This window comes from Ischnura elegans, chromosome 9 (assembly GCF_921293095.1).
Source record: "Ischnura elegans chromosome 9, ioIscEleg1.1, whole genome shotgun sequence".
Taxonomy (NCBI): Eukaryota; Metazoa; Arthropoda; class Insecta; order Odonata; family Coenagrionidae; genus Ischnura; species Ischnura elegans.
This window is the reverse complement of record NC_060254.1, coordinates 5,702,419-5,715,347: the sequence shown is the minus strand read 5'-3', so window position 1 is coordinate 5,715,347 and position 12,929 is coordinate 5,702,419. Positions and strand designations below refer to the sequence as shown.

Sequence of the window (12,929 nt, the reverse complement as noted above, 5' to 3'; positions counted from 1 at the left end):
CTATTCGAATGTTTGAGAAACAATCTGAATAGAAATTTATGGAATCCTTACTAACTTTAAGTGTTGAAATTAATAAGGGAGGTGTGGGAGGTTTCGCCACATCTCTCAACTAATTTTTAAACATTTTATTGGCATTAAAAACATGCAGCGCTAATAATATTTAACTGAGGAAAATTAAATAAAAACGTTTAAGAATCAATCTGAAGGCTAACGAGTTCTCAATATAATTCTACAAACCCTTTCTAAGAAAGCTTCGTATCCCACAGGAGAAAATCTCCGCAGGATATAGCCCAAGGGCAGACCTGAAAAGTCGTGGAAAAAAAAACATGATAAAAGCAGATTTTTTTCGAAGAAAAAATATTTTCCTGCGTTTTATAATGCTGATTTTTTTCAAAATAATTCTAATAGGTAAAATTTAAAAAAATATAACTACACAAAAATTTAGTATAGGGGTGGAGTTCCGAGTGCTTCTGAGGTGTTTCTCAGGTTAAAATGCCAGCGGGATTTTTCCTCTGCTCGTAAAAGAAGTGCGTAATGCGTTCATCTCAAAATATGACAAATGAAGTACGTTAATCATGCAAGAAAACTATTGCAATTTTGGGAGTATTCGTCATTTTCGTTATTAGCGAAAAGATGAGGTTGGTGTTGATAAATTTCATTAATTTAAATTGCTATTGAATTTTGTAACTGAAACGCAGCTGATATGAATCTTTTATTGAATGTCTTTTCTGACATTTAGTGCCAAAAATGATGACTCGGGAGACGAAGAAAATGATAATATTGACCAAAGTGAGTCCTCTGTATCACCCGAAATATTTTTGCCAGCATTAGAGAGTCCAGCTAGTGATAGCATAGTAAGTACTTCATTGATTTTTTCGTGGTTTTCAAGGTTTTACGCGCTGGTACCCTTTTGTGTACAGTGGCCATTCCGTGCTACTGTAAAATCCATTGCATTTAAGCGGGAATACAACCGAATTTGTGGTTCTAAAGTATCGTTTTGTGGGAGAGCCGTAATCTATGAACACGCATAGTTATAATGGTTTTATGCCTGCTCTAATTTCCAATGTTCTGAGTTCGGTATTAATATTTGTGTCACGGACGTGAATAATCTTCGCGACTTTCTAGGCTGCAGATTCTGAATCTGGCGGCGGTGAGAAGACTATTAATACTACTGTTGGAGCTACTGTCCTCAAATCTAGTCAAGAAAATGGTATACCGTCTAGCGAAAAACAAGATTCAGCGCACAGACCTCATACTTTACCAGGTAATGTAGTGAACAATCTTTTGCTCAAAATTCCTTTATATTTTAAAAATCGAAGGGGGTAATTAATTATAAAAGTGGGAGATTCATTCCTATGCTCCTAAAAAAAATTGTTATTACTCTTTATGTATTATTCTGCTGGAAGTTACCGGAGCCAAGTAAATCAGCCATTTGGTGTGATCACTGAGAAAAAACTGTGTAATATGGCCTGAATAGTTTTACAGAGTTTTCCTCTTGAATACTTAAAAGTCACTTCCCAGATTTTCAATGAGTGGTACACCAATCATGGTGTTTATGATATGTTCTTGAGGTGGGAGAATGGCAATAAAATATCAGAGTTATTAATTCAATACAATATGCAAATATTTTAAATCAACATATTTACAGAAACATTTGTGAAAATGCACTTTCTCAGAACATCCCGAATAAACTTCATTAAAATTCTAAGAGGTCAACTCACCCGTCTTGGGACAACTTTTCGTGATCAGCGAAGTGTGTAAAACCATTATGTAAGCATCCAAGTCTTTCAACTTAGAAAATTATTGCAGCTATATTCTATTCACATTCATGTTTGCGGGTGAGCTTTCATGAGACTCAGGACACTCTCGAAGGGCTTTGCTGAAGGGGGAGGGGTAGTACTGAAAGAGAGAGAGAGGAGGATCGAACTGAACGTAGCCAAATGTACACGGCCGCCCTACTTTGTAACTGAAAATGTGTGAGTCATGGGTGACCACAGGTATTTTGGCCCCAGCACTGAGACGATATATCTTCTCATTTGGAAGGTATTAAGGGTAATCCTTTCACAGTAGCCCATGATATTGTCAGCTATCTCGCTGAATGATGCACGGTTGGTGAAAGGCATAGGAGGACGCGTGAGGTTTGGCAGCACTGCTCCATGAGCAGATTCACTATGTTACTTGACGGAAGTCTGAGGGTGAATTTTTTTAAATGACTTAATTATTGAAAAGATGACTCTATCTATGTTAACACATTCATTTCTAAGCAGATTCATTCAAGGAGTGGAAATAAGTAGAAATGATTTGGTAAATGTACTCTCAAAACTAATTAATCCTACGACAATTAATAATTATACATTTATGACAGAAACAATAGTCTCCCATTATTCAAACCTTTTATTCAAGCTCATCCGTGATTTTGCTGTGATGCATTTTTTTCGGGGTGGAATGGTAGGTAGCATTTCTACCTGGCCCTTATAGCTAATTGTGGTTTGCACACCTACTGTTACAAAGCATTTGTGCTTTCATTCACATAAATTCCTATATTTTTTTGCAATCAAGTACTATAAATTTGAAAACTATGATTATCTATCAAATAACAATTATTTTTGTACACTAGGGCTATCAGAATGATTTTAAGTACCAATATTGTATCTGTTTTTTTTGGTGAGAATTGTAGTTAATGTGAGTAGGAATTTTTCTCAACTGAGATTAGAAAGTAAGTAGCCGAAAGGACACAAAGATGCAATTTCTGCCTCTACTTCAGCTCATTCTCTCTCAGTGAATGAATCTGCTTAGGAATAAATGTGTTAATGTAGATTGTCAATATTTTAATAAAATTATTCACTTAAAAATCTTTAATTATTTATTTAGTCAACTGTGTCTATAGTGTTTATTTTAACAAAGATTCTTTTACAAAACGAAAAAAATATAATTACTTTGGATCCTCCAGAAACTAAAGTACAACAAATGCACGTGAAACAAACCTACTCAGCTACGGAGCCTCATATACATAACATGTAAAGGTTGAGTCCAAATATGAATCTAAAGAAAGGAAAAACCTCACCAAGGAGCCCAAATGAAAACACTCCAATGGCCAAAACTGGCACGTGAACATGAGTTCCCTCAGTGCTAGAGGTGGGTTAAACTGTTCATTTTTATGAACCGTTCACTTTGATCCTGTTCAGTAAAAAGAACAGTTCAAAATATCGGTTCATAGTGAACAGGTAGGGTCATTCGGTAGAAAATATTGTTTATCATGCGTTTAGAGTACATGAAAGCTTAGTGTGGTATCGTAAGGTATGTGGAGAGTGTTATGGTAATTTCGAGCAAGAATCGCGTTTTAAACAATATTTTTGGAGATGCATCCACATAAAAAAATTTCATCGTAGGCACCAAAAACTAAGTCCAAAGATCATCTTGGTAAGGGGACCGAAAAAAATGTTCCACAATCATGAGTTCAATCGTTTCCTTAGTTCATGAATCGCGTTTTAAACAATATTTTCGGAGATGCATCCACATAAAAAAATTTCATCGTAGGCGCCAAAAACTAAGTCCAAAGATCATCTTGGTAAGGGGACCGAAAAAAATGTTCCACAATCATGAGTTCAATCGTTTCCTAAGTTCATGAATCACGTTTTAAACAATATTTTTGGAGATGCATCCACAGATCCACAAATGTTCAAAATACGAAATCAAAATGAACGCGATTTCCCAACTGAACGCCCCGAGGAAACTAATATTTGATCTAATATTTCGAACGGTTCGAAAGAACTGATATTTTAAATATCAGTTCAAATATTAGTTAGAACGAACGGTTCTAAAGAACTAATATTTTAAATATCAGTTCAAATATTAGTCATTTCGAACGGTTCAAAAGAACTAATATTTTAAATATCAGTTCAAATATTAGTTAGAACGAACTGTTCAGTGGCTATCGGAGGGGAATAGTAGAGAAAGAAGAGGAGGGGCTCGGTCGTCTACGACGCACTTCGGCGGCCTTGGATGGCCTCCGTCGTAACCGCCATCTGTTGTACCCACAACGCACTTGCTCGAGTAAGCTGCAGTTCAAAATGCCTCTTGATGATCATACCTACTGTACCGAGTACGCCGCAATTGTGCAGTGCCGACATGAACAGTGAACAGGGTGTTTTAGAGAACGGTTCATTTTCGAACCGGTTCATTTTAGTGAACAGTTCGTTTTGGCAGTTCGGTTCTTTTTGACCCATCTCTACTCAGTGCGTTCCATCCGCTTGGGCTTTTGCTCTTGTCTCGCTAGCCCGATTACCCTCACTCCGCCCCCTCCTCCCCCGTCGGCTCTTGGTGGCGTACGGTTGAGGGATGCAACTCACCTCATATACCAACCTTTCATGTTTTTACCAACCCGATCACATCAGTTAAGTGGGGCTTGTGGGTGTCTACATATTATTGGAAACGATAGTACCTTGGTATTACAATTGGGGGAACAAGTGGTACAAATTGAGGAGATGTGGGTTTGACTTCAAAGCAAATGATTGTTCCTCTGTGGAAGATTTGCACTGTGGTTCCATAATTTGTAGCATTCCTATGATTCTTCATCTTTTTTGTACCAAGGCTTGATGCATCAATGTCCAAAGGTTTATAGCTTCCAAATGGTTTTGTTCTGAGCTTAGATGAAGTTATTTTAAGGATACTTTTCTAATAAGCATAGCCAAGTAGACCATGTAATGAAGGAGGCTACAGTCTGACCCATTGAAAGTTGATTTCTGTTGCCTATTTGGCTGAGTTTTAATTGGCTTTCAAAGAGGCCCACAGTGCAGTGATGAAGTCAGTGTTCATATTCAGAAAAGGAGAGAGAAATTAGAGAGAAGGTCATTGGTGCAAAATTTGGCTGCCCTGAAGGCTTTTAGGGTTAACTTGGAAATTGAGTATGCTGTGGAAATGCATTAGTGCGATAATTGATGCTGCAAAAATGGCATGCCAAGGATAAGTTTCATTTTTCATATTGATTTGTGTGATACTTTTTTAATAATCTCAGAGTTTTAAGCAAAGATTGCATAGATTCTATTTTTTTAAATTGGGACTGGAATAACTCCTGGCGTAAATAAATTATTACTTCCCAGTGTATTTACCTAGGTTCATTTTTCTTCTGAGTCCCTATCCATATATAAGAGCTTTGTCATTGGTATAAAGTCAGGGAAAACAAATACATAATTGGACTGAATATAATGGAAAAATCAGGGAAATTGAAAATGAGACGTTGGTGTGAACTGTGGTGGTAAGCGCAGGGTGCAGTCCATTTATTCTCAATATTTGCATAATAGCATCGAAAATAATAATTTTGATGGATCTCTTCATCATGGCTTAAATTTTTTTTTTATTAAATCCAATAATAAATAAATATTAAATAATTGGACTGAATATATATTGTATTGTATCCAATAATAAATAGTTTATTTTTCAATGAATTTTGTATTGCTCTACCTATCAGCAAAGTGCGTGGTGACTTTAGTGAGTGCGTTTGCTGAAGTGGCCAACTTTGTTGCATGCGAGGTGGAGGTAAGCGACCAACTGGACAGCCCTCTATTGTTTTGTGATATTCTTTTGAGAGGGGTGGTCTCTTTGAGTTGAGATGGAATTTCTGCCTTTACGTCATGGTTGTGTGGATGTGGATCTTCTTTGCAGTGGCTGCTCGTAGCAAGAGTCCTGACGATGCGAGCGTTGGGGGATTGGATTTTGACTTGCCCCCTCTTGGCTCGTACAAAGTTGAGGCGGTCGACTTTCCCAGCAGTCCCACGCAGATGGCTCGCTCCTTCACTATGCCCCAAGAAAATGAAGGTACTGCTGCTTCTGATCCTTGAAAAGTATATTCTCTCTCTGGCAGTCGACTAATTAATGTTATTCTTCCATTTGATTCAAGTTTTACTCACTTCAAATTTTCTTATCCTGTGTGGAGGTGGTTATAAATGTAATATTTTTTCTAATTAATGCGATGAGAAGTTCTATGCCTAAAACTTACCTGAAGGTAATTTGGTGGTTGTACAGTTCCAGACAGATAAATTTTACCGTCTGGGAGCAGAAGGATCCATTGAAAGCTATTGGTGAAGAATCGGCTCTGCAATTACACCCATGTCTCGTATAGCGCAATTTTGATTAGCGCAATTTCGATATAGCGCAAATTCGTTCCTCGGGGAAACATTGCAACGCAGTGTAGCCTAATCTAAAATCTTAAACGCTCTCGTGATAAAACGTGAACTTGCGCTAAGTACACACGAAATTTCTATCATTTTACGCATATTAATATTATTGCTTGCCTCTAATCTTCATTTCTGTTTATATATTAATCGAAATCCATTGCTGTGCAATGGCCAAAAGTATTACTCGTCATTGGGTCCAGATAGCCGGCCTAACGAAGTAATTTATCTCGTCTCCTTAACAGAATGATAATAAATAATTTAGATTGTTAATTAAGCGTGGGGCCGGTGCCGTCATAGGTTATCGGGCGATTGACTTCCAGGTAGAGGGTCTGCGCTAAAGCCTTCAAGGTCATCGGTATTCACGGGGGAGAAATGGAGCGGTGGCCGAGTTGCGCATGAATAGCATCAACACATAAAAGGGTCCGCTATAGAGTCTCAAACACAATGGCTTCGTTCCCTCCCCGCAGTCGTAGGCCTTCTGCTTCTCAGGAATACAGTTCAGCAGTGGAAGGTGATTTAGATAGAGCCATACAGAGTAAAAACCAAGAGAATATGCCAAAAAATAGGAATGCGTATAGAAAAATCAAGAATTTATCAAGAAAAACTATAAACCTAGAAGAGGAGTTGAAAGAGGTCAATTGCTTTGAAAATGGAGAGCGTCAAAGCGATATTGCGCGGAAGTTTAAACGCACGATGCCTTATTCTGAATAAAGACGAAGTTAAAACATCAGTGACATCAGCCGCACCAACTTCAACCAAGCGGTCTACATATACGGAAAGTTCATAGTGAATCAGTACAAAAAGATGAGAGTGGTAATCGCTCCGAGACATTTAGTGAAAGCTCCGGTTGGTTCTAGAATTTAAACGGCAAGCAGGTATTTTCAGTGCGACGATATCAGGTGAATCTGCAAGTGTTGATAGCGCAGTCACCGCAACATTTTCTGATGAACTCCAAGCTGTGATTGAAAGTGGCTCCTTTCCCCCTCAACTAGTTTTTAGTGTTGACGAGACGATATTGTTTTGGAAAAGAATGCAATCTCGTTCATTCATTTTCAGGGAAGGAAAACCTGGGTCAGGTTTCAAGGCATTTAAAGGCTGTTTCACGTAGCTGCAAATGACTCGGAGGACTTCAAATTAAAATGATTTATCATTCATAAACTCCGCTAGCTATGAAATGTCATTCAAAGTAGCATTTTCCTGTCATTTCGATGAGCGACAAAAGGGCCTGAGTGACATAATAGTTGCTTTTTAGACTAGTTTGAAAAATCGTCAACTGCCGGCAACGCATTACGATCCCCTGAGATAGCAGATGTTATCCTACCCGCACGACAGGAGGGAATTTCAAAAGCACGTAAGAATTTTTTTTTAACGTGAATAAAAGTCTTTGAATGCGTGCATACTATCTTTAAAGATGTTTTAAACTATAAACATTTATATAAATAATGTTTTCTAAGGCTTTTTATGGGAATATAGATGTTTTAGAGGAAATTCAATACCCAAGACCTATGCTACCAGGAACGCATCCCTATCTTCCCAATGTTAAAACGCTCTCGTATAACGCAAATTCGTATAGCGCAAAGACCCCAAGGAACGCATCCCTTGCGCTATACGAGACATGGGTGTACTCTAATTTGCTCAGTATCAATCGATTCTACTAGTTGAGACTGATGCGTTTAATTCACTATGAAAACCCAACTCCATTGTATTGGCCTCAGTACTGGAGGTTGGGTAAAGTCCTCGCCTGCCAAACAGGAAGTCGTGGGTTTGAGTCTCGCCTGGCTAGGTTTCCCCTACCCAGGGCATGGTTGTTTGTGCACATGTAGTTGTTATGTGTGTTGAATACCCTGACATAAAATGGCCAATATGAGTTGCATTCGGAGGTTTAGGAATGAAATAAATTTTTTTTTAATCTCAAGATGTGGTGACATTGGCTCCCTGTTGGAGACAAAGCGTTGTGGTGAGACACCCCAGCTACCCATGAACAGTGTGTGGCTCAGAAAGTCAGATATTTAATGTGGTCCATCTTGAGGTTTCAAGAAAGTGTCTGTCGTATTCTGACATACTCTGCTCAGGGCTCACAAAAATGCCTTGTGTGGACGAAAGGGCGACTTCAGAATGTTCAAGAACTTGGCTCAACAAAGAATTTGTGTTTGTGCCGGAGCACCCCATCACCTTTGCACCCCGTCACACAAATCACGTGTCTTCCTCTGCAATCTTCAAAAGCCATTTTGATTGGCTGGGAAGAAGGAACCCTCCCTCCCAACTCGTGTAATAGGGTGGTTTCCTATTATTTTTTTATTGCCTAAATCGAAAGATTATTACTCCTGGAGTACGTATTTCATGCTTTTAGATTTTTAAATGACGATATCTATTTTTCGCGATCAAATGAAAAGTGAAAAATTTCAAGCGCGCGAAAACGCGACGCGTAAGTAGGAATGAAGGGAAAAAGTCCGTACGACGCATTTCTGGTTCCCCCTCCCGCCTGGTAGGTGACCTTGATCGAGGCTCTGAGCGCTGATAGGACGCAGGATGCTAACGGGTAGCTGAGTACCTTCCTGTCTGGTAGCGCATGGCTTAAAAAAGGTTTATTAATACCTTATCAATCGAAGAAAACTTTCCGACCTTAGCCAGTTTTAATAGGTGATTATTAAGACATGTTTCCCTGAGCTCTGTGACTCATGCATGCATTGGTAGCCTCTGACGATGCATAACTCCTATCCTCTCGTGTAGAAACTAGGTCCCTGTGACGTCACGTGGAGTGGAATCGCATGGGCGCCAATCTGGCTTTTTTCAAATGAGGATAAAATTTGACCCTTGCCATTCGTCTAAACCGGTATTTCAAAAACCAAATAATTTGTGTATTATGAATACACTAATGGTGGGTAACGAATCACCATCAATGCCTTTTGTTTTCTTTGATGAAGGAAACTACCCTATTATTCTCTACAGCCAGTGTTTGGTAGTACATATTGCCAATTCATTGTCAAGTCGGGAATATTGGCTCTCAAGTGGTAAGATTTTTCTAACCATGACTGTGCAATTTTGGAGTGTGGATAATCAAATTCAATACATAATCAGATTTTAATGTAGTCAAATCAAGATCGCTTCTTGGTATACTAAAAAATAAAATTTTGGATTTTGTTAAGATTGGATTATCAGAAATTATTTGTGTGTGTCAATTTTTAACTTTTTAAATTTTCATCAACCATATCTTGTTTTGTATTTTGTCTTTCAATTGTTTCAAATCAAAACAAAAATTTTTTAGTTCCTGCCGTAGAGCTTCAAGGCTATTTTTGTGTTAATTTGTAAATGTGTGATATTTTCAAGACGTGTATGGAAAACACTAAAAATTATGATGAATTGCAATCAACTTGACCCTCTCCAAACTGGAAGAGACGCTACAAGACATCTACCATGGCTAAAGAGCCTGCATCCTAATGGTCGTCAGTTAAAATACCCAACTGCCAACCTAGGATGGTCAGGCTGTAAAGAAGGGAATATTTTTTTCCCAATATCTTTGCAAGTTCTGCAATGTATGCATCATATCTGTTGTCAAGGTGGAATTTTTAAAGATGTGTTGGCTTAATTCAACAGTGATTTTAACTCACTATAAATATGATATTCTTCTATGGCTAAAATTTCTCTGGAAACTCTGATTTATAAGATAGGAGTAGGTAAACTTTGTCGCTTGTATAATTGCATAACATCAAGGTGTTCATTATATTTTCTTGTTGCTTTGGAATGTTGTGTTGATGTTGGCTAAATGTCTTGGGTTGCAGGCCTTGGATACGACCTAGAGGACGATGAAGAGGATCGGTCTATCTACAGGGCGATTTTGTCTCCCAGTGCAGGCGATGTCCATTTGAAAAGAGGTGAGGGATATTACGCATCGCCAAGAAATACATTTATAAATAATTAAATGTATTTTAAGACTTTATGTTGTATTGATTCTCTCCCCTCAAATTTTTTGTGTAATGTTCAAAAGGAGAGCATGAAAAAGAGTTACAAAATATTTTGGCCGCAAAATTGAATCCAGGACTCTTTTAACAAACTCTGTAACTATTTTTTCTTATTTGGTGGAATGAAGACACTATGATAGAAAGTTATACTTGAAAATATACCGGACAATTTTTTTCAACCCAACTTTGATGGTACGTAGTTGTGCCGTGGTGAAAATGGTGCTGTAAGCACAGAAAACGGTTGGTGAGAAAAAATTCATTGGAATAGCATCAAGTGCTCAGGTCTCCAAGCAGGTTATATGTATTAGTGATTTTTAAACATTTAATCTAGAAAATTTGATGCTGTGAATCAGTCTTTAAGTGTAAATGTTTAATCTGCGTATTTGGATTGGTGAGGGTAGCCCTGTCAAGAATCCGCTGAGCGACCAAAATAATTTGCACAGAATCAATTTTGAATCAATTAACTCATTTCAAATGAAGGCTTTGGATAACAGGCTATTATTATGTGATATTTTTGGTTTTTTTTTAATGAAAAGAATGCATGAGAGTCAAATATATTAAGTATGTCTGGTACAAGAGTAGATTCCTGGTAATTGTGACTGCTTGACCCAATTATAAGTGGCTATGAATTCTTAAATATGTGTGCATGGGCATATTGAAACATAGTGAAGATAACGACATATGTATTTGATATTCATTTTTGCTCCCTTCACTAATAGCTTTACAATTACGAAAAGAAGTTCCAAAATTAATGGCATTCACATGAAATTCTGAGAGTAGACTAAGCGTAAAACACATTCCTTTTAGTCTCCTTGCATTACAATGTGTGTTTATAATGTAAGCAGCATTTAAAGGGATAATGAAGGGAAAGAAGTGCTCTGTGTTTCATAGTCATTGCCTGAATGCGTTACTTAGTTGACAAATTATGAAAACTTTCAATTTTTTGTTGCCATTCCAATTTCATATCTATATGTTTTGGTTTGTAATTTGTGGATAAAATTCTAATAAATTGCATTTAATTTGCCATTTAAATTGGTGGCGTGATAGAGGAGTGCTAACAGTGGGTATTAATTTTGAAAAACAATTTTGGCTTATTATTTAGCTATGGAGGAGTAGCTTAGGATTGGTGACTTTCTCAGTATGGTTTTGCTACATTATGAGCTTATCTACAAAAGTGTTAAGGCTTTCAATTTTTGTCGTGAATCACTAGAGATGCAAGCGATGGATCAAGGAATGGGAATACGTGCACCACTTTATTTTTTAAGCCTTTTGTAATCAATGGGGAACAAAAATTGGCGGAAGAGTCCACTAGGTGTTATTGTCGTTATGTATTTGGTTTCACAGAGAAGCCGAGTGGGAGCCGGGTGCGACGGAAAAAGATAGCCGTGAGCGCTGAGATTTTTAACAAGTCTCACGAGATGAGTGAGGATGAGAAGAGCGAGGATCAAGACACGCTCGGCAAGGAGAATGTGAAGGGCAACGAGGAGGCGCTGACGGACGAGGACGATGAACTCGATGACATCCTGTCACAAGACCTCGGCACCCCGGATGAGATGGAAGATTCAATATTGGAAAGTGAGTCTCAACTTCACAATTGCTGTGAGGGGTGCTCATTTGAGTGTTAAAATCATTTTTTGTGATTGGATGAGAATTTTTTTATTCATTGCACAAAAATTTACTGAAATATTCAATGCAAAACTCAGGGCGTGAATGATTTTCTCGATGTTTTGTAGTTTTGAAAGGTTAACCCTTCAGCGGGCGAGGCTGATATTTTTACACGACCGGGCACGTGGCGTACATTGTCCACAACTAATGCATTCACATGATAATTCTCGATTTTTGTTAAATTTATCTTTATGTGTAGAAATTAGTTCAAGCTTCTGCATTTATAGGTGATACAGGTATAAAGGTACACATGGCCGGTCATGCGGCATAATTTATACGCCACGGGTGTTGGGTTCCTCTGCCGACCTAAAAACAATTTGCTACAATACTTTGTGCTTTAAAAACTCCCACTATAGAGAGTCAAAATGACATTGTAAGAATACGCGAGGCCATTCAAGAAAAGCAAAGCACGAGGTACACGGCCGGTCATGTGGCGTACTTTGAACGCCATGAGTGTCGGTTCCTCTCGCCAATCTAAAAATAATTAGCTGCAAACTTCGAGCTATGAAAACTCACACAATAGACCGTCCATGGTAAGAATAACAATAGAAAGTACATGGTAAGAATACACGAGGCCATTCAAGACCAGAATGTACGTGCAATGTTGAAATCCTTTGTTTTCAAAGCTTGGCACACTTTATATGCCAGCGTGGCCACTTGAGGGTTAAAATACAGGTACATAGTCCCAGGGTTATGGACAAGCTAAGCTCTTGAGAATAACTGTAAGCCAGTTTTGTGCGTAATTCAGATTCTAATGAACTGCACAGAAAGTATATTGGTACTGTATATGTATGCATTGGAATTGAACACAATTTTAAGACTATCTCCCCTATTTTTGGAACTCTGCCAGAGAAAAAATTTAATTTTGAAAAACAACTACCATATAGGTATCTCTGAATAGTCTTCTCTGTTTTGTCCTAAATCTGGGTAAGATAGTTGCATTGGAGTTACACTAATTCAAAGTAATTGGGACCGAACCCTGCTTATATTAATTTATTGTTCAAATTAGCAAATATACTTATAAAGAGCCACTTTAAAATGGAAGAATGAATCAGAAGCAGAGTAAAGGATGGAGTAAGTGGAAAATGCTGTACTTGCCCTCTTCCTTGTTTGATGCACCACACTGCTGACT

General features: G+C 38.0%; 1 protein-coding gene across 2 annotated transcripts in view; it reads left to right on the top strand.

Annotated features, from left to right (window-relative positions):
* Positions 1 to 538: 538 nt before the first annotated feature.
* The window catches only part of LOC124165148 (protein prune homolog 2), a 37,801-nt gene continuing 25,410 nt past the window's right edge, over positions 539 to 12,929 (top strand). For both annotated transcript variants that reach the window (XM_046542455.1, XM_046542457.1), the window contains exons 1-6: positions 539 to 638; positions 740 to 854; positions 1,126 to 1,264; positions 5,662 to 5,814; positions 9,953 to 10,045; positions 11,477 to 11,707. In XM_046542455.1, the coding sequence (XP_046398411.1) occupies positions 634 to 638; positions 740 to 854; positions 1,126 to 1,264; positions 5,662 to 5,814; positions 9,953 to 10,045; positions 11,477 to 11,707 (736 nt within the window). In that variant the 5' untranslated portion in view covers positions 539 to 633. The remainder of the gene's footprint in view (positions 639 to 739; positions 855 to 1,125; positions 1,265 to 5,661; positions 5,815 to 9,952; positions 10,046 to 11,476; positions 11,708 to 12,929) is intronic.